The 19,714-nt window shown below is 46.8% G+C and overlaps 1 protein-coding gene across 1 annotated transcript in view; it reads left to right on the top strand.

Moving 5' to 3' along the window:
- The window catches only part of LOC144948080 (uncharacterized), a 114,287-nt gene that overhangs the window by 21,867 nt on the left and 72,706 nt on the right, over window positions 1–19,714 (top strand). The window contains exons 2-8 of the mRNA XM_078877511.1: window positions 2,770–2,980; window positions 6,325–6,464; window positions 8,198–8,254; window positions 9,880–9,916; window positions 13,891–14,007; window positions 15,733–15,859; window positions 16,105–16,280. Coding sequence (XP_078733637.1) covers window positions 2,770–2,980; window positions 6,325–6,464; window positions 8,198–8,254; window positions 9,880–9,916; window positions 13,891–14,007; window positions 15,733–15,859; window positions 16,105–16,280 — 865 coding nt within the window. The remainder of the gene's footprint in view (window positions 1–2,769; window positions 2,981–6,324; window positions 6,465–8,197; window positions 8,255–9,879; window positions 9,917–13,890; window positions 14,008–15,732; window positions 15,860–16,104; window positions 16,281–19,714) is intronic.

Raw genomic sequence — 19,714 nt, 5'->3', positions numbered from 1 at the left:
TCTACAATAAGCTGAGTTACTAACAGTAAGTAATACATGAAAAATTCTACGTTGTAAAAAATTATATAATATGCTTCCATCTAAACTTTATTCTCTTACATCACACGCGTCTATACCGTACTATATACTTCCATAGGCAAAACCAACATTAAATTACATACTGTATTGCTATAAACCACCCTATACCTTATACATTTTTAATATAACACTATGTATTATTCTACCCACCCTAATGTGTATCAAAATGGTTTATTACGTCCTTCCAGTGATTGCTAAGCCAGAATCCATCTTCTCGGTTAAAATTGTCTCTGTGTTTGTAAATGTGGATCGCCTCATGTACGAATCTCTCATGATAGCCAGATGGCTTGCAGAGAACCTCTGTCTTGGAGAAGTCAATGTCATGTGAGCCCACTGAGTTGTAACAGTGATCTGCCACGGCTGAGGTGTTTGTCCTACAGTGTTTCAGGTCAGCTTTATGTTCACGGATGCGGTCCGAGACATGTCGTTTGGTTTCCCCAATGTAACTGCTACCACAGAGGCAACTTAGTTTGTAGACACCAGGGTACTGTATGTCTGGAACCACATCTTTTACAGACGGTACCAGATCACGGATTTTATGTACTGTGTTGAATCGGACCTGGATCTTGTGTTTAATCAGGATTTTGGAGATCTTTTTTGTGACCCCAGCAATGTAGGGTAAGGTGATGGTCTTGAAAGGCTCCTCAACAGGATCCTTCTTGGTGGTTGGAGTGATGGCTTTGCGGATTGTGTAGTCGGAGTAACCATTAGCCTTAAGAGCTTGGCGTACGTGTTTGAGTTCACTGGAAATGTGTTCATGGTCGGAGATGCATTGGGCTCTATGATATAGAGTCTTGATGAGGGAATTCTTCTGGGATGGATGGTGGTGGGAATCCGGTTTTAGATAAGCATCCGTGTGGGTGGCTTTCCTGTAGACAGAGTGGCTCATTGAACCATCAGGTCTCCTTTTGATTAGGACATCCAAAAAGGGTAGCTTGCCATCATTTTCGACTTCCATGGTGAATCTGATGGCTGGGTGTATGGAATTGATATGGTCGAGAAATTGGTCTAGAGCAGGCCGGCCATGTGGCCAGATGACAAAAGTGTCGTCTACGTACCTCTTCCATAAGGTCGGGCGTAGAGTGGCAGTCTGGATGGCGTCCGTCTCAAATTTCTCCATGAAGATGTTGGCTACAACCGGAGATAAGGGGGAGCCCATTGGGGTGCCCTCAATTTGCTTGTAGAAGGTTCCATTCCAGGTGAAGTATGTATTGGTTAAGCAGTGTCTCACCAGGGGGGGTACCCCAGCATTCAGTCCTTGATGAACCAAGTCTTCAATGATTGCGATGGTGTCAGGCACAGGCACCTTGGTGAACAAGGAAACCACATCAAAACTGACAAGCAGGTCGTCTGGGGACAGGGCAATCCCCTTGATTGTTGATACCAGGTCAGTAGAGTTTAGTACTGCAGAGGTGGTTTTTCCAGTGAAAGGCCGTAGGATTTCGGACAAAAAACGAGCCAGTTTGTAAGTCGGGGAGTTGATAGTAGAGACAATGGGACAAGATCCAGGTCCGATTCAACACAGTACATAAAATCCGTGATCTGGTACCGTCTGTAAAAGATGTGGTTCCAGACATACAGTACCCTGGTGTCTACAAACTAAGTTGCCTCTGTGGTAGCAGTTACATTGGGGAAACCAAACGACATGTCTCGGACCGCATCCGTGAACATAAAGCTGACCTGAAACACTGTAGGACAAACACCTCAGCCGTGGCAGATCACTGTTACAACTCAGTGGGCTCACATGACATTGACTTCTCCAAGACAGAGGTTCTCTGCAAGCCATCTGGCTATCATGAGAGATTCGTACATGAGGCGATCCACATTTACAAACACAGAGACAATTTTAACCGAGAAGATGGATTCTGGCTTAGCAATCACTGGAAGGACGTAATAAACCATTTTGATACACATTAGGGTGGGTAGAATAATACATAGTGTTATATTAAAAATGTATAAGGTATAGGGTGGTTTATAGCAATACAGTATGTAATTTAATGTTGGTTTTGCCTATGGAAGTATATAGTACGGTATAGACGCGTGTGATGTAAGAGAATAAAGTTTAGATGGAAGCATATTATATAATTTTTTACAACGTAGAATTTTTCATGTATTACTTACTGTTAGTAACTCAGCTTATTGTAGAGTATAGTAAGTTTACTGATGATGCTATGTAGTTTATACTTTAGTTTGTCATGCAGTTTATACTGTAGTTTTTTACGTGGTTGTTTAGTAACTACAGCTACATACTATTAACATTCCTTTCCTTTGTTAATGCTCCCCCACTTCCCCCCCCCCCTTTGATGCTGCTAATCCTGCATAATGCACGGGCATAGTATTGATTTGGAACCCCCCCCGCCCACCTCCTACGCATTTTCCATATGCTGAATTCCTCTTGATATGCAAATTATTTTGTTTAGGCGCTCTTCTTCCCACCTCCCCCCCCTCTAACCCAGCTTAAATATACGCTCCAAGCTTGGGGTGTTTCATTCTTCGCCTGAGGATGGCTGCTTGCGTTGTGGCCGAAACGTCGTGAGAATTGTTTTATTATGTTTTATTTTTATTATTTTATTACTTCCCTTCTACGTGACTTTACCGAAAGAACCAAGAAGATGAATCCCTGCAGTCACGAAAGCTTTAAATCGAAATTTATCTGTATACATGTTTTAATGTATATAATTGCATTTCCAGGAATCAAAAAACACGCTGAGGTTTGCCATCACAACCCTGTACAACCTGAGCGTGGTACCGGAGCTGAAGCCGTGCTTCCTTCAGGAGCGGGCGGCGGACGTGATGGCCTGCTACCTGGACGTGCCCGACGCACCCTGCAAGCTGTGCGCTCTGGAAACGCTGGCCAGGATCTCCACTGAGCAGGACCTGGACATCATCTGTAACGCACAGGGTAACCCAGCAGATTCCTGCACAGTATACAGCTGTCTGTACGTCAGCGGGAACTCGCATCTGCAGCCTGCCTGGGAGGCACCACACCGGTGCCGCGTCGCCACTGCAGTCGGCGCTTGTTGGCTGTGCCCGTGGCAGCCCCTGGATCGTGGGAGGGTCCCGGGCACTGGGTCAGATTGCTGCCTTGTCCATCATCGGCAGCATTGTCGCTGTTTTCCCTGAGGATGCATTTGCGCAAATCTGACCAACTGGTAGCAGTGAAACGGAGACAATTGTAGGTAGACTTCGCAACCGTGAAAATTGGTGATTATAACATGCTGATTAGCCCTAATAAGGATAAAACTGGTCCACAGTTGTTCCCGTTTGTTTCGCTACTGCTGGCAGTCGTTACATTTGCTCAAATATATTTGATGGTGCCCTAAGATAAGGGGACCACAAAGTGGTGCTGTGTAATTTATATAACTTGATGCCTTGACTTGAGAGAAGCGCCCTAGAATATTCTGTATGGTACAGTATGTGTAAATACATGGTGATGACAAGGATGATGATGGTCATGAATATGCTAATAATGATAGTAATGATGACAGGTAAATATATTGAAAGTGAAGGGGAGATTGTGAATGTGTTTACTGTGTAAGCCTTTGAGAAACGCTTGCCATTGTTGCTCGCTCATGCCCAAGGTCATGCAGGGATCTGTTTAATTTTCTGCATTCCTTCACATTGTGTTACTTAAGGTCACGCGGAACATTTTAGTTTATGTTTCATTGTAGTGCGGTCTTGCAGCATTTTGGAGGTCCGTGATTGGTTTGTTAGAAGACTGCACGCCGGTTTGATTAGTGACTCACAGCACGACTCAGCACCTGCGGAGCCGTGCTCAAACCAGGGGCAGCAACAGGGTAAGGATTGGATAGAAGCCTCTGGCAGGTTCCAGCATGGAGCCAGGGACCCTGTTGATATAACTTGAGCTGTTGGGTTAGTCCAGGGTGAAGAGCGCAGAGTGAAGTCGTGTGGACAGATAGCGTGCAGCTCTGCTATTGAGCTCGCGGTATGCAGTAATAGACATCCGTGGTGTATGATACGGATCTTTTTGTGAACCTAGAGTGTAACTTAACCACCATTGTTTGGTGATGCTCCTGCGTTGGTAGTGGTGCACGGGAACCATTAAACACTTAAACGCATTAAATAACACTGCCTAAAATAGAAAAGTATACAATAGGTGATGTTTCAGGCAATGACCCTGCATAGATTTATGTTCAATGAATAAAGACGATTGGCCAAAACATTCCTTTTTATGGCACTGTTATTGACGAATGTGTTGAAGTTTCCTCTCCAGTGTAACATAGTGTTCAGTGAAGTTAATGTTGCTAGTACACAGTTGCGTTGAGTATAGCTAGCGTGGTTACAGAGTTCACTTGTGTTCTGTATGTTCTGAGTTATCTTGTAAAGCTTCTCAGCTAATCTTTGGCAATATCGTCTGAGGTTATGTTAAGTGATAATATATTAGGTTGTCTTCAATTTCGTCTGAGATCTGTCATCAGTTTATCTACTCTAACATCTTCAGCAATAACTTATGGAATGTCTGCACAGATTATCATCTGTAATATCCCCCAGGTATCGTATCATACTCTATTAGAGAAAAGTTTTGCTGGCTGGCCGGTGCACGGGCAGGCAAGTGCGCGGTAGTGATGTCACCGTGCACATCTGCGTGATGACGTCACCCGCATCCCACAGCGTTGCGCCGGGTTCGCGCTTCGCGATGGCGTCACGCCTCCCCCCACCCTCCACCCTGGCCGTGAATCCCACTCAAATACACGGGCAGTGCTACGACTTATTGATTAGATTACGTTTTGGATTTAAAATTTCGGATTTGGGGGGGGGGGTTGGCCATATTTCGGACTGTTTTAATACATTCGTGATACATTTAATACATGCGCTAAATGTAATTTTAATAACATTAATTTACGATGTATAAAATATTCACGTATCTGTCCGTCACGCTCTGTATCTCCCAACGGTATGGCGGAGCATAAAATGACTGAAAGCAAAAAATGCTCCGCGGCAAGGACATTCCCAAAAATTGTTGAACTTTGGACAATAAAGCCTCCCCGAAGATGGAAGATTCGACCAATAAAACGTGGACATCTAGTCTCGAATAGTCTTCCAGAATACGCTGGTCCTATACAGGTGAATCGGGAACTCATCTTCTGGAAGATGGAAGGCCCTGCCAATAACACTCGGATTGTATTCTCGAAAAATATTTCTAAAGTTGAGGGTCCAACACAAACCAAGGGCGGCAAAATCTTGCGTGAGAGTGACCTTCATTTTATTGGGATAATTGTCCGGAAGATGGTTTCCCATTGATTTATAATTTAACCCGACGTCTACGCGTCGCGTCATCATCCCTTAAGCCACACCTATGATTTGGACGCAGAAAGTCACCCTGTGGGACTGAAAGAGGACGCGATGATGTCATCGCGCTTAGAGCAAATCACGCAACGCGAGTGCGACCACAGGCATCGGTGGGGACGTTATCGTGCGCGTGATGACATCATCGTACGAGTCTGTACGATGACGTCGCGGTGCACGTCTACTTGCTGACGTCATCGTGCGCGTCTGCGTGATGACGTCAGCCTGCATCTCTGCGTGGATATCGTTTCGTGCGTCGCGCTGACGTCACACCACTGATCACCCCGGCCGTGTGTCCACGCATGCGCAGACAGTGCCTTTTGAATTGTTAATTTAAAAAAAATCATTCTGTGAAACAATAATGTAGCTGTACACATTTCTACAGTTTCATTACCAAGCAAAAGTAATGTTACGTATAATCAAGACGATTGAGTAAAAGTAAATCCCTGTGACGTCACATTTGCGGATTAATCTTAAGACTTTTCCAGGATAATCGGAAATTTGGTACCTAGGCTTGATTATAAGATGTTTTGGATTAATATGGAAATCGGAAACGCGTGTAAATAATTACAGATGCTACGCTGTTTTTGCTTTGACTTAGCTCACTGTAAATAAACGCTGTTTATTTAAAGACATGGTCTGCTCCGCTCATGACAACCTAACTGCCACAGCTCTCCGCAAAATAACCTCTTGTCACAGAATAAGTAATAATGCAGAAATAAAAAGTTGTCCAACAAAACTACGAATAACTGTTTTAAAATGGCATTAAATAAAATAGCAACACCTTTTTAAACGGCTTATTCCAATGCGATGCATTGTTTTTCATGTGGTTGCATAGTTCTTGCATTTCAAAATCTACCATTGTTTTATTCGTGTGTGTGCGCATTAAATAAGTCGTGTTTATTTGGCATTTAACAGCATCATCTCTGATCTGTGTAGGTGCCATTGCCCTCCTGACGGAACTTATAAACAGGCCTTCATACAAAGGCAAAGTGGCTCTGGAGAACATTCTCAATCCCACTGCTGGACTGGTGGAGAGTTTAACCATGATCTCCATCACGGCTGGTATTCGGAGAAAGGTGAGCTCTCTTATATTCGTGGGAGATATAAGTCGCTGGACTTGTTTCAGTTTAGTTAGATGTTTTTTTATTAACACAAAGCTTTATTAAACAGTTATGTGAACGGGAAAATGTAAAGGCTAGAATGTTTTTTTTGCCAGAAGTTGTAAGATGCAGTTACTGTATTTTAAAAGTGGTCTCTGTGCAGTGAGTTCGCAACGAGGGGATTATGATGGAATTGAGTTTGTGCGAACTCGACGATGGAAGTGAATTCCAAAGTGATGCAGAGTAAGGAAGAAGCAGAGAGAGAGAGAAGTGTTTGACGTACAGTATGGTGGTTAAATGCGGTATGTGTGATAGACCAAGTCATCAACTTGAGGACACTCAATCAGCCAAGTTTTTGGGCACAGTTATCAAGGTCGTAGTGATAGAAGAGTGATAAAGAGACGACTGACCACTGGTGAGAAAGTGACCTAAGTGAATTAGTGAGTGCTGGATCATCAACCTGACGGCTTTACATATACGTCTATAAATTGCAGCGATATAGGAACTGGATGCTCCACAGCAGTTTCCTGATTTTGTCCAAATGTGTGCTTTGTAGAGTAGTGATCAATATTTGGAGTTCAAGAATGCTTTTTCGCATGGACTGTAAACCAAGCTGGATGCCTCCTGAACCAGATTAATGATGCAGCCATACCATGACAGTTCAGATTATATATTGTGCCAAGAACATTAATGATAATAAAATCGTTGAATATGATGGCAGGAACTGGAATTGCCAATGTTATGTTATATTGTTAATTATGGGGTTTTTACAACTGTTTAGTTTTTTGCTGATGTGCTGCATGGCTGTGTGATGTTTTTTTGGTTTGCACCGCATGTTCAGAGTGATGTCCGACATTTGAATCCACATGCTGAGAGCTTCTTCAGGAACTGCATTGAGCATCTCATGTTTTCATTCTCTTAGCACTGCTGGCTGCTGCTACGGTTTGGTGCAGGCTAGCCGGTGTTGTTTTACTTGCTTCATCACTTCTGTATACAAGCGTACTAGCACTCTGTAAGATTACGCTAAACAAGACAGGTTCCCGAACCTGCTTGTTGTACTGCTTTGTGTCTTTGTAGTGTCCAAGTGTAGCTCAGTGTCTGTGTCTTTATGTGCGAGTGTGTGGGTGTTCCTGGGTATCTATGTCTAGCGTAGTGGCGATCAGTGGTGTAGTGGTTAGTGCACTGTGCTTCTAAACTGGCGACATATGTTTGATTCCCGTTCACGACCATCTGTGACGAGTATCTGAACCGGTCCTGGGCCTCCCCTTTGTCGAATCAGCCTTTAATGAGTACCTGATGCAGTGGGTAACCATCAGCATAGGGGAGACAAAGGCGGTTGGGCGTGGTGCTGGCTACTCACCCCGTCGTGTGCTGTGCCAGCCTTCATGGGTGCTCTCTAACAGCATTTGCCCCAGCAATATGTTAAAAGTTATACAGGGGGGTCTTTGTTCCCCGTATAGCTGATAAATAATGGTTACCAGTTTGCAGCATGGAGAGAAATGTCAAGCAATGCACTCAGGCATTGTCGCACAACTATCACAGGGCACTCAGTGTGTGGCACTTACAATCAGGTATGTATTTTTTTTTCTTTTGTGAGAAACGAGTGGAGCTGCCACAATGTAATGGTTCACACGCTGGACTTGCAAATGGGATGCACGGATTTCTCTGGGTGAGAGTGAGAAGATGACTCGTCGCTGCTTTGCCCCCAGACGCTGCAGCCGGGAGCCAAGCTGGATGAAGAGGCGCTGCAGGAAATCCTCCCCGAGGTGAGGCGGCTGCCGGGGCTCCCTCGGCTCCAGCGCGGCACCGCACATGGCGCTCGGGGGTGCTGCGCGGTGCACGGTGCACGGGGGGCGACGCGACGAGCGCGTTGCCCGGCCTGCCGCTCGTAGAGTGACGCGACACCGCACTCGCTGCAGCGCTGCGCTCCACGCGTCCACGCTGCTCCACGCGTCCACGCCGCGCCCCACGCGTCCACGCTGCGCTCCTTACACGGCAGTCGTGCGTCGTTACACCCGGACGTGGTCAGTGGGATCCTACGCTCCTTGTATTGACAAACACAGTTGTGCAGCTAAACATCGACAAATTAAATAATAAAACATTATTGGAGCTGTATTGTGGGAGGAGAGGGCAATGCAGAAGTATTATCGTGCTATAAATACTCCCGTGTCTATTCTCCTTACTTTCATGAACCCGCAATGACCAGGTGGGGAAGTATGGTCAAATTACCCCCTCAACCTGCACGGCGTGAGGAAGCCCTCATACAGCAGTGGATTGACGACACGCCCTACACACGTCCATGTGCACACTGCCGGCTACAATTCTCAGACGACGAATTTTCTTTACGACAACAAAACGCGACCGCGATGCAACACGCCGAGACGTTCCAGTAACGGGCTACAGAACGTCGGCGGTAATCCATTGTGACGTCACGGCACCACACGGCAGGGGGAGGGGGAAGGGGAAGAGGCCCCCAGCCAAGTGGGGAGCTCGCGTTAGGGGGGAGAGGAAGATTCACATGGGGAGGGGACACGGAGACGGAGGAATCAGCAGCAGGCTGAGGAGAAGCCAGGGAGAGGGGGGAGGGGGAACAGTGAACCCCTAACAGACGAGTTGACCCACACGCGGCTGGTGGGCTGAGCAGGCGGCCTTCCACCACTCCTCATTCCGCTGCCGCTTGACCACCGAGGGTCTCTGCCCCGCTTTTTACAGTCTCGACCTCCCCACCTCCTCGTCCGCCCCGCTCATTGTAGACTCTGTAGGAAGGGAGACCACGTGACTTCGAGCTCCCACTCCCCCCCTTTAATCTTGTGGCTCAAGTGCTCCATGCCCGCCTGTGTCAGGGGGGTGTTGTGTCAGGGGGGTGTTGTGTCAGGGGGGTGTCATGTCAGGGGGGTGTCGTGCCAGGGGGGTGTTGTGTCAGGGGGGTGTCGTGTAAGGGAGTTGTTGTGCCACCGTTTCCATGAATGGGGTTCGTGCTCCTTCCACTTGCCCAGTCGTCTTCCTGGCTGTGATGCTAAAGGGCTGGAGTAGGGCTTGCTGCTGTCTCGTCACGGGAGCGGGTTTCAGGCCCCACAGAGTCTCTTCAACCGACGGGGAGAGGTTGGTGCCACGTGGCATTGGATAGCACCAGAATATCGTGATGGAGATTTGCAACGTCCGGACATAGCCACAAAGCATGGAGGTAGTCAGATGGCGACTTTAACGGAGCTCTTGAGGATGAATGATGCGGGAGCCCTGGCAATGAGCACGGCTCGGCACACGCAGTGGGACACGGGCAGTGACATTGACGACGATCATCACGAGAGTGATGTGAAGACGAGTGGAGCAAGCGGCGTGTGTGCATCTCTACCCCTCCACTCTGTCTCCCTGTCTCTCGCTGTGAGCGCAGCTGAGAGAGAAGCTGAAGGTGGAGACTGAGAGACGAGGTGAGCAGCACTCAGCGTGTGTCACTTACACTCAGTGTGTCACACTCAGTGTGTGTGTCACTTACACTCAGTGTGTGTCACTTACACTCAGTGTGTCACTTACACTCAGTGTGTCACACTCAGTGTGTGTGTCACTTACACTCAGTGTGTGTCACTTACACTCAGCGTGTGTCACTTACACTCAGCGTGTCACACTCAGTGTGTGTGTCACTTACACTCAGTGTGTGTCACTTACACTCAGTGTGTCACTTACACTCAGTGTGTCACTTACACTCAGTGTGTGTCACTTACACTCAGCGTATGTCACTTACACTCAGTGTGTGTCACTTACACTCAGTGTGTGTCACTTACACTCGGCGTGTGTCACTTACACTCAGTGTGTGTGTCACACTCAGTGTGTGTCACTTACACTCAGTGTGTGTCACACTCGGCGTGTGTCACTTACACTCAGTGTGTGTGTCACTTACACTCAGTGTGTGTGTCACTTACACTCAGTGTGTGTGTCACTTACACTCAGTGAGTGTGTCACTTACACTCGGCGTGTGTCACTTACACTCAGTGTGTGTCACTTACACTCGGCGTGTGTCACTTACACTCAGTGTGTGTGTCACTTACACTCAGTGTGTGTCACTTACACTCAGTGTGTGTCACACTCGGCGTGTGTCACTTACACTCAGTGTGTGTGTCACTTACACTCAGTGTGTGTGTCACTTACACTCAGTGTGTGTGTCACTTACACTCAGTGAGTGTGTCACTTACACTCGGTGTGTGTGTCACTTACACTCAGCGTGTGTCACTTACACTCAGCGTGTGTCACTTACTCAGTGTGTGTGTCACTTACACTCAGTGTGTGTGTCACTTACACTCAGCGTGTGTCACTTGCACTCAGCGTGTGTCACTTACTCAGTGTGTGTGTCACTTACACTCAGCGTGTGTGTCACTTACACTCAGCACGTGTGTCACTTACAATCAGTGTGTGTCACTTACACTCAGTGTGTCACTTACACTCAGTGTGTGTGTCACTTACACTCAGCGTGTGTCACTTGCACTCAGCGTGTGTCACTTACTCAGTGTGTGTGTCACTTACACTCAGCGTGTGTGTCACTTACACTCAGCACGTGTGTCACTTACAATCAGTGTGTGTCACTTACACTCAGTGTGTCACTTACACTCAGTGTGTGTGTCACTTACACTCAGCGTGTGTCACTTACACTCAGCGTGTGTCACTTACTCAGTGTGTGTGTTACTTACACTCAGCGTGTGTGTCACACTCAGCGCGTGTGTCACTTACACTCAGCACGTGTGTCACTTACAATCAGTGTTTGTCACTTACACTCAGTGTGTCACTTATACTCAGTGTGTGTCACTTGCACTCAGTGTGTGTCACTTACACTCAGTGTGTGTCACTTACACTCATTGTGTCACTTACACTCAGCGTGTCACTTACACTCAGTATGTGTCACTTACACTCAGCGTGTGTGTCACTTACAATCAGCGTGTGTGTCACTTACACTCAGTGTGTGTCACTTACACTCAGTGTGTGTCACTTACACTCATTGTGTGTCACTTACACTCAGTGTGTGTGTGTCACTTACACTCAGAGTGTGTCACTTACACTCAGCGTGTCACTTACACTCAGCGTGTCACTTACACTCAGTATGTGTCACTTACACTCAGCGTGTGTCACTTACACTCAGTGTGTGTGTCACTTACACTCAGTGTGTGTCACTTACACTCAGCGTGTGTGTCACTTACAATCAGCGTGTCACTTACACTCAGTATGTGTCACTTACACTCAGTATGTGTCACTTACACTCAGCGTGTGTGTCACTTACAATCAGCGTGTGTGTCACTTACACTCAGTGTGTGTCACTTACACTCAGTGTGTGTCGCTTACACTCAGCGTGTGTGTCACTTACAATCAGCGTGTCACTTACACTCAGTGTGTGTCGCTTACACTCAGTGTGTGTCACTTACACTCAGCGTGTGTGTCACTTACAATCAGCGTGTCACTTACACTCAGTGTGTGTCGCTTACACTCAGTGTGTGTCACTTACACTCAGCGTGTGTGTCACTTACAATCAGCGTGTGTGTCACTTACACTCAGTGTGTGTCACTTACACTCAGTGTGTGTCACTTACACTCAGTGTGTGTCACTTACACTCAGTGTGTGTCACTTACACTCAGTGTGTGTCGCTTACACTCAGTGTGTGTGTCACTTACATTCAGCGTGTGTCACTTACACTCAGTGTGTGTCGCTTACACTCAGTGTGTGTCGCTTACACTCAGTGTGTGTCACTTACACTCGGCGTGTGTCACTTACACTCAGTGTGTGCCACTTACACTCGGCGTGTGGTGTCACTTACACTCAGTGTGTGTCACTTACACTCAGTGTGTGTCGCTTACACTCAGTGTGTGTCACTTACACTCAGCGTGTGTCACTTACACTCGGCGTGTGGTGTCACTTACACTCAGCGTGTGTCACTTACACTCAGTGTGTGTCACTTACACTCAGTGTGTGTCACTTACACTCAGCGTGTGTCACTTACACTCAGTGTGTGTCACTTACACTCAGTGTGTGTCACTTACACTCAGCGTGTGTCACTTACATTCAGCGTGTGTCACTTACACTCAGTGTGTGTCGCTTACACTCAGCGTGTGTCACTTACACTCAGTGTGTGTGTCACTTACATTCAGCGTGTGTCACTTACACTCAGTGTGTGTCACTTACACTCAGTGTGTGTCACTTACACTCGGCGTGTGGTGTCACTTACACTCAGTGTGTGTCACTTACACTCAGTGTGTGTCACTTACATTCAGCGTGTGTCACTTACACTCAGTGTGTGTCACTTACACTCAGTGTGTGTCACTTACACTCAGTGTGTGTCACTTACACTCAGTGTGTGTCACTTACACTCAGTGTGTGTCACTTACACTCAGTGTGTGTGTCACTTACACTCAGCGTGTGTCACTTACACTCAGTGTGTGTCACTTACACTCAGCGTGTGTCACTTACACTCAGTGTGTGTCACTTACACTCAGTGTGTGTCACTTACACTCACAGCGTGTGTGTCACTTACACTCAGTGTGTGTCACTTACACTCAGTGTGTGTCACTTACACTCAGTGTGTGTCACTTACACTCAGTGTGTGTCACTTACACTCAGTGTGTGTCACTTACACTCAGTGTGTGTCACTTACACTCAGCGTGTGTCACTTACACTCAGTGTGTGTCACTTACACTCAGTGTTTGTCACTTACACTCAGCGTGTGTCACTTACACTCAGTGTGTGTCACTTACACTCAGTGTGTGTCACTTACACTCAGCGTGTGTCACTTACACTCAGTGTGTGCCACTTACACTCAGTGTGTGTCACTTACACTCAGCGTGTGTCACTTACACTCAGCGTGTGTCACTTACACTCAGCGTGTGTCACTTACACTCAGCGTGTGTCACTTACACTCAGCGTGTGTCACTTACACTCAGCGTGTGTCACTTACACTCAGTGTGTGTCACTTACACTCAGTGTGTGTCACTTACACTCAGCGTGTGTCACTTACACTCAGCGTGTGTCACTTACACTCAGCGCGCGTGTCACTTACACTCAGCGTGTGTCACATTGTCACAATCAGGCACTGTGACGCAACTAGTAAATGTCTCACAGTGATTATCTTTCAAGTCAGTAAGAGTGAGTGCGTCACAGTGAGTATGATAGTGATCATATTGTCACACGTTGAGTGTCTTACAGTGAGTGTGTGCGAGTGACAGTGTCTCACAGAAAGTGATTGTCAGTGAGTGTGAGACTGCCAGTGAGTGCCAGTGAGTGCCATTTAGTGAATGACACTGTCCCGTCTCACCGCTGAGTGTAAGTGAGACATCACTTTGAATCTCACTGTCACAGTGAGTGTCTCAGTGAGTGTGAGTGAGTGCCAGTGAGTGAGTGTGAGTGAGTGACGCTGCCCCGTCTCACCCAGACTACACGCTCGAGTGGGGAGACATCGCCGTCCACCCTACGCGTCCCTCCATGCAGAAGTGGCCCAAAGCCAGGGACGGCCGCATCTACATCCCCTACAAAGTGTCCCTCGCCTTCTGTGAGTGGCCTTCCCTCCTCCTCCCTCCTGCTCATTCCTTGCTCCTCCTGTGCATTGTCCATCCTGTGCCTTGTCCATCCTGTGCCTTGTCCATCCTGTGCCTTGTCCATGCTGTGACTGGAAGGTGACCAGATTGAGGGTAGAGTTCACATCAACAGAGTGGCCCTTGTCTAGAATTAAGCACAGGGCCCAATGTAAATCAGGATGTAAATCATTCAGAGCTGTGCTCTGTGAGGATTTATAATCACGTGACTGGGCGTGGAGGTGGCTGTGGCAAGCTGGTGGTGAGCGGAGAGTCAGCGACAGAGTTTGACCCTAAAGAAGAAACCCAATTTGGTGTCTTAGTCTCTGTAAGATGTCGCCTGGTTACTTGAATCAGCGTGAGAATCAAGCCACATCCCCCGAGTGCTGAATGATTGACGCTCCATTGAAATAGCTGCAGCAAAATGAGGTTGTTTATTGACATTTCACTAATCCTAAGGACCAAGGATGGAAACAGAACTCATGATTTGAGATAGAATATGAAGATTAGTGGAGGAATTCTCTTAAGCTCTCTATAGGAAATACATCCACATAGCCCAGGAAGCAGACCGACTCTCAGATGAAGAGGACACAATTTAAAGTGTCTATATACACACGGCATCATCATTCACGGAGGCCTGTAAACAGGCCTCAAATCTTTGATTTAAATCGGTCGTGACTCGTGATACACACATTTGACCATGTGTGTAGAAGCCAGTGACATGCGGCGCGTACCCAGCGCATGTGACTGTGATGAGAATGCCGCATTGGAGCCAATGGAGCAGAGGAAGCGGTGCACACGACACGGAGAGCGCAGAGCGGCACTAGGGAGGCTCGCGTCGCCACCGCGGATCGTGGAAATTCCTCACGTCGCCGGGCGGGGGACCGCGGGGCTGAGATTTCGCTCACGCAGGGACTCCGCTCAGGACTTTATCTGAAGCAGTGCCACTCACTCAACACAGCTTGATTAGACATTAGAAGGGATGGATACCAATTTTAAAGGACAGATAACGATGTTTGTTCTCTATCTGCTGTCAAATACATGCAGTGGAGACCCAAGAAATGAGTGTTAAGTCAATAACTTAAACCAAACTATTTTTTTATTTTACCAGGTCAGGCCCACTACGCTTTTCAGCTCTTTGTCATAAGTGACCTGGTCACAAATTATAGCTCAACGAAGTGGTTTATGATGTGAAAATGTATCGTAGCCAAATACTCTAAACTCATGTTTCTAAACGTAAAGGGAAAAACCAGAGAACCCAGAGAAAAATCCATGTGACTATGATAACATGCAAACTCCAAATATACAGCAGGCGTCAGGGTCACGATTGAACCCACGACCTCCTGTATACCAGGTGAGGCATTTAACATCGCCATCGGTGGTGCCGTTAAACCAGTAGTAATTATGATACTAATCTAAAACGACCAGATTACAGCATCTCACCAGCAGTGGCCATGAAAGAAAAGCAGTTCTCAATGAACGGCAAGTTACTGTCAACTCAAATAAAGCAGTGCCGTGGTTTGAATGAGCGACGTCTCTTGCTACCGAGTGTAAGCGCAGGGAGAGGCGGAGGAGCGGTCCCACAGGCCTTCCCCGGGGAGCCCAGCGCCGCCACCACTCACATCGCCGCCACAGCAGCATTGGTTGCTCTCGGCATGAGTCCTTTGCACGAACGCCTCTCACGCCCGGCGTGTGACATGCAGACGAGCGCGACGTCAAGAAGATCGAGGAGGCGGCACTGGAGTTTGAGAAGAAAACATGCGTCCGGTTCATCCCTCGCCCTAAAGACTCTAAAGAGGCCGACTACATCTACATCCATGCACGGGAAGGGTAAGACACGGACAATGCAGAGGCACGGCTACACAGTTATTACAGAGCCAGACACTAGCCCAGAGATGGTGGAAGGATTTCGAGATTTCAAGAGCTCCTGTGGGGCTGTAAAACTGCTGTCCACTGCTCACATGAGAAGCCTGTGCTGTCATGTGCCGGAAGCCCATGGCTGGTGCTCAGTGACTGTGGAGGTTTGTGTGGTGAGTGAATGGGGCCCCGTGCTCAGGCTGAAGTTGTCGCTGCAGGAACTGGTCATTCCTGGGCCGTCAGGGCGGAGACCAGGTGCTCTCCCTGGAGCCTGGGAAGGTGTCCAAGGGTGTCGTTCTGCACGAGTTCATGCACGCGCTCGGCTTTCACCATGAGCACTGCCGCAGTGACCGTGATGCGTACATCAACGTCTTGAGTGACAATGTCAAGCCCGGTAAGGAAGACCAGAAGCGTGACCTGAAGTGTGTTATATGTCAGTATTCATACAAGAGACTATACGTCATAACAGCACCGCACACTAAACTTAAAAACAAACTAAGTCAATCGTATCATATAAAGCTGGCGATGCCTCAAGTCTCCGACCATATTTAACCATAATCAGGTCACGCCACTAAACACATGTTCCTGGAAAGCTCCAGTCTGTTTGGATCCCATCCATAAAATAGTATAAATCTGTGTGTCGGTCAACATGAGTTACAAAAGGATACCTCAAAGTTTATGTTACATTGAATATTTTTTGGACATTTGTTCAGTACAATGTACAACATTGCATTTATTAACGCATGCAACTAATTTTGTATTGCAAAAAGTGTTATTTAAAACTGCACGTGATTCGAGTCACAAGGATCCTTGGTAAATTATGATGCATTATAAAATGCTGCTTCTTCAACAAGAGGTTTTTTGAATTCCTTGTAGACCTGAACAGCTGGGCTGGATAGGGCATTGATACCCGTCAGACAATCTGTGTTCCCTGCACCAACCCGCTCTGACCAGCGTGGTGCAGTTAAACCATGGGCACCAACAGCTCTAAATCCATCAGCTATGGCATTTGTTGAGATGCTTAAGGATCAAGGAGCTTTGAATCACTGGGTACAGGGCATCTTCTGGATTTGACCATCTGTGCGTATATATCTTTATCCAACATTGATCAGTGAATCGTCACGTTTTGATGTTAAATGTAGTCTTGAAAATTATTTAACCTTTATTGGTCAGAATTTGATCAACTCTTGTAAATGTGGTAACACAGTCAGGCGTTGGAGTGTTATCGACCAAAAATTTGGCATGGAACAAATTAGATTGTAGGAACTCTAAGTGAGTGTAACTCACGTGCTCAGAACAACAGGAACATGAGCTCCCTCTCAACCTCTCAACCTCTCATGGAGACATGGCCTAGCCTACAGGACATATGGACTAGCCACGCCGAGTCTCTCACTCGGCCTGTACAAAGTCCCTCCTTCCACTAATCACTTGGGGCTGTGATCTTATATGCAACTCATATGCAACCACATCATTACACAGCCATCCAAGCTCTCAAAGAAGAAAACAAATTCTAACCAGGATTTTTTTTTTTACAAAAAACACTTTTGAAAATGGAAAAATCCACACTAAGATTAAATGAATTACTAAATTTCATATTATAAAAAGAGAAGTCGGACAAGATGATAAGCTTTCAAAGTTATTCAAGGTGTCATGGGACCTCCCTTGCCAGTGTCAAAATATAAGAATAGGTTTTACCCTTTATTGCAATACAACAGGTGTTAAGATGTTAAAACACCAAACAAAAACCCTTTGCAAGGAATCATGTCTGCATTAACCACATATACTTGTGGTGAACATGCATACAAAAAAACATGCTCTTTGAAAAGTATGTGCTTGAAAAATTAAGTATACCTCTCAGATAACCGGCATGTTTGATTAACCAGCACCCTCCATTCCACAATGATGCTGGATAACAGAGCTTCTGCTGTAATTTTATAATGTTTTGGTTCATTTGAAACCACGCGACACATGTCAATGCCTCTGTGAATCATAACAATTTAAAATAATTTACAGAAACTCAATGTTACACGTGGCGGCAAGAAGATCGGATCGGGACATAGCACTCTTCGGCAAGACGAGGGGCGGTGGTATTTGTTTTTACACTAACAGTGGCTGGTGTGTAGATGTAACAGTGATCCTGCAACATTGTTCTCCGGACCTGGAATCATTTTTTATAAACTGTAAACCATTCTACTCGCCTTGCGAGTTCGCGTCGCTCATTTTGGTCGGAGTTTATTTGCAGCCGGGTCCTCAGGTTAAAGAGGCCCATCGCATGCTCGCCGACCAGATTCTGAGTGTGGAGCGAGCAAATCCGGATTCCCTGGTTATCGTACTCGGCGATTTTAACAAAGGTAATCTCAGCTACGAACTCCCCAAATACAGACAATTCATTAAATGCCCTACCAGAGAAGGGAACACTCTGGATCACTGCTACACGACGGTCAGTAGAGCCTACCACGCCGTCCCCCGAGCAGTACTGGGACACTCTGACCATGCCATGGTCCACCTGATTCCTGCATACAGGCAGAAACTAAAGCTCTGTAAACCTGCTGTGAGGACATCTAAACAGTGGACCAGTGAGGCTATGGAGGATCTGCGGGCGTGCTTGGACTGTACTGACTGGGATATGTTCACGACTGCTACCAATAGCCTGGATGAACTCACAGAGGCTGTGACGTCGTACATCAGCTTCTGTGAGGACTGCTGTATTCCAACATGCACCAGGGTGAACTTCAACAACAACAAGCCCTGATTTTCAGCAAAGCTCAGAAGGTTGAGGTTGGAGAAGGAGGAAGCGTTTCGGAGTGGGGATAGAGACAGATTCAAATAGTCGAAGAACAGGTTTAGCAAGGCGGTGAGAGAGGCTAAACGACTGTACTCAGAGAGACTAAAACATCAGTTCTCTGCTAACGACTCTGCATCTGTCTTGAGAGGGCTCAGGCAGATCACCAACTACAAGCCCATAGCCCCCCACACCACTAACGACTCCAGCCTGGCCAACGACCTGAACGAGTTCTACTGTCGATTTGAAAGACAATTGGACTGTCCTGAACTACCCCTTCCCACCCAAGAGGCCTCCCCCCTCCCCCCACTACAGAGATGACTCTCTCAATTCAGAAGGGAGAGGTTAACAGACTTTTCAAGAGGCAGAACCCCCGCAAAGCAGCTGGGCCAGACTCTGTCTCTCCAGCGACCCTCAAGAACTGCGCTGACCAGCTGTCTCCGGTGTTCACCAACATCTTCAACACCTTACTGGAGACATGCCATGTACCAGCCTGTCTCAAGTCCTCCACTATCATCCCTGTGCTCAAAAAGCCAAGGCCAACAGGACTTAATGATTACAGACCCGTCGCCCTAACCTCTGTGGTAATGAAGTCTTTTGAGTGCCTGGTGCTGGCACATCTCAAAGCTATCACAGACCCTCTCCTGGACCCCCTGCAGTTTGCATACAGAGCTAACAGGTCGGTGGACGACGCAGTTAACATGGCCCTGTTGTATGTGTCGGAGTTATGAAATTTTGATGAAAATAATAAAAATTAATAATTTTCCGAAAAATGCGCAAATCGCATTAATTATGTTAATGTGTGTATTAACATGCATAAATTATGATAATGCGTGTGATTATATGCATATATTATGATAGTGTGAGTAATTATATGCATAAATTATGATAATCGCTGAGATAATCGTAGTAAGTTATGCGGATGCTTGCGATGATGTTAATGTGAGCAGTTGTGGTAATTAGGCTCAGCTTCGTTTATCCAGAGTTATGTCAATCAGGATAACACGATGATCAATGATTAAACGTTTACCGATTATCCTAGCGTG

This window comes from Lampetra fluviatilis, chromosome 3, assembly GCF_964198595.1.
Source record: "Lampetra fluviatilis chromosome 3, kcLamFluv1.1, whole genome shotgun sequence".
Classification (NCBI taxonomy): domain Eukaryota; kingdom Metazoa; phylum Chordata; class Hyperoartia; order Petromyzontiformes; family Petromyzontidae; genus Lampetra; species Lampetra fluviatilis.
The sequence above is the reverse complement of the archived record's forward strand: the minus strand, read 5'-3'. Positions and strand labels throughout refer to the sequence as shown.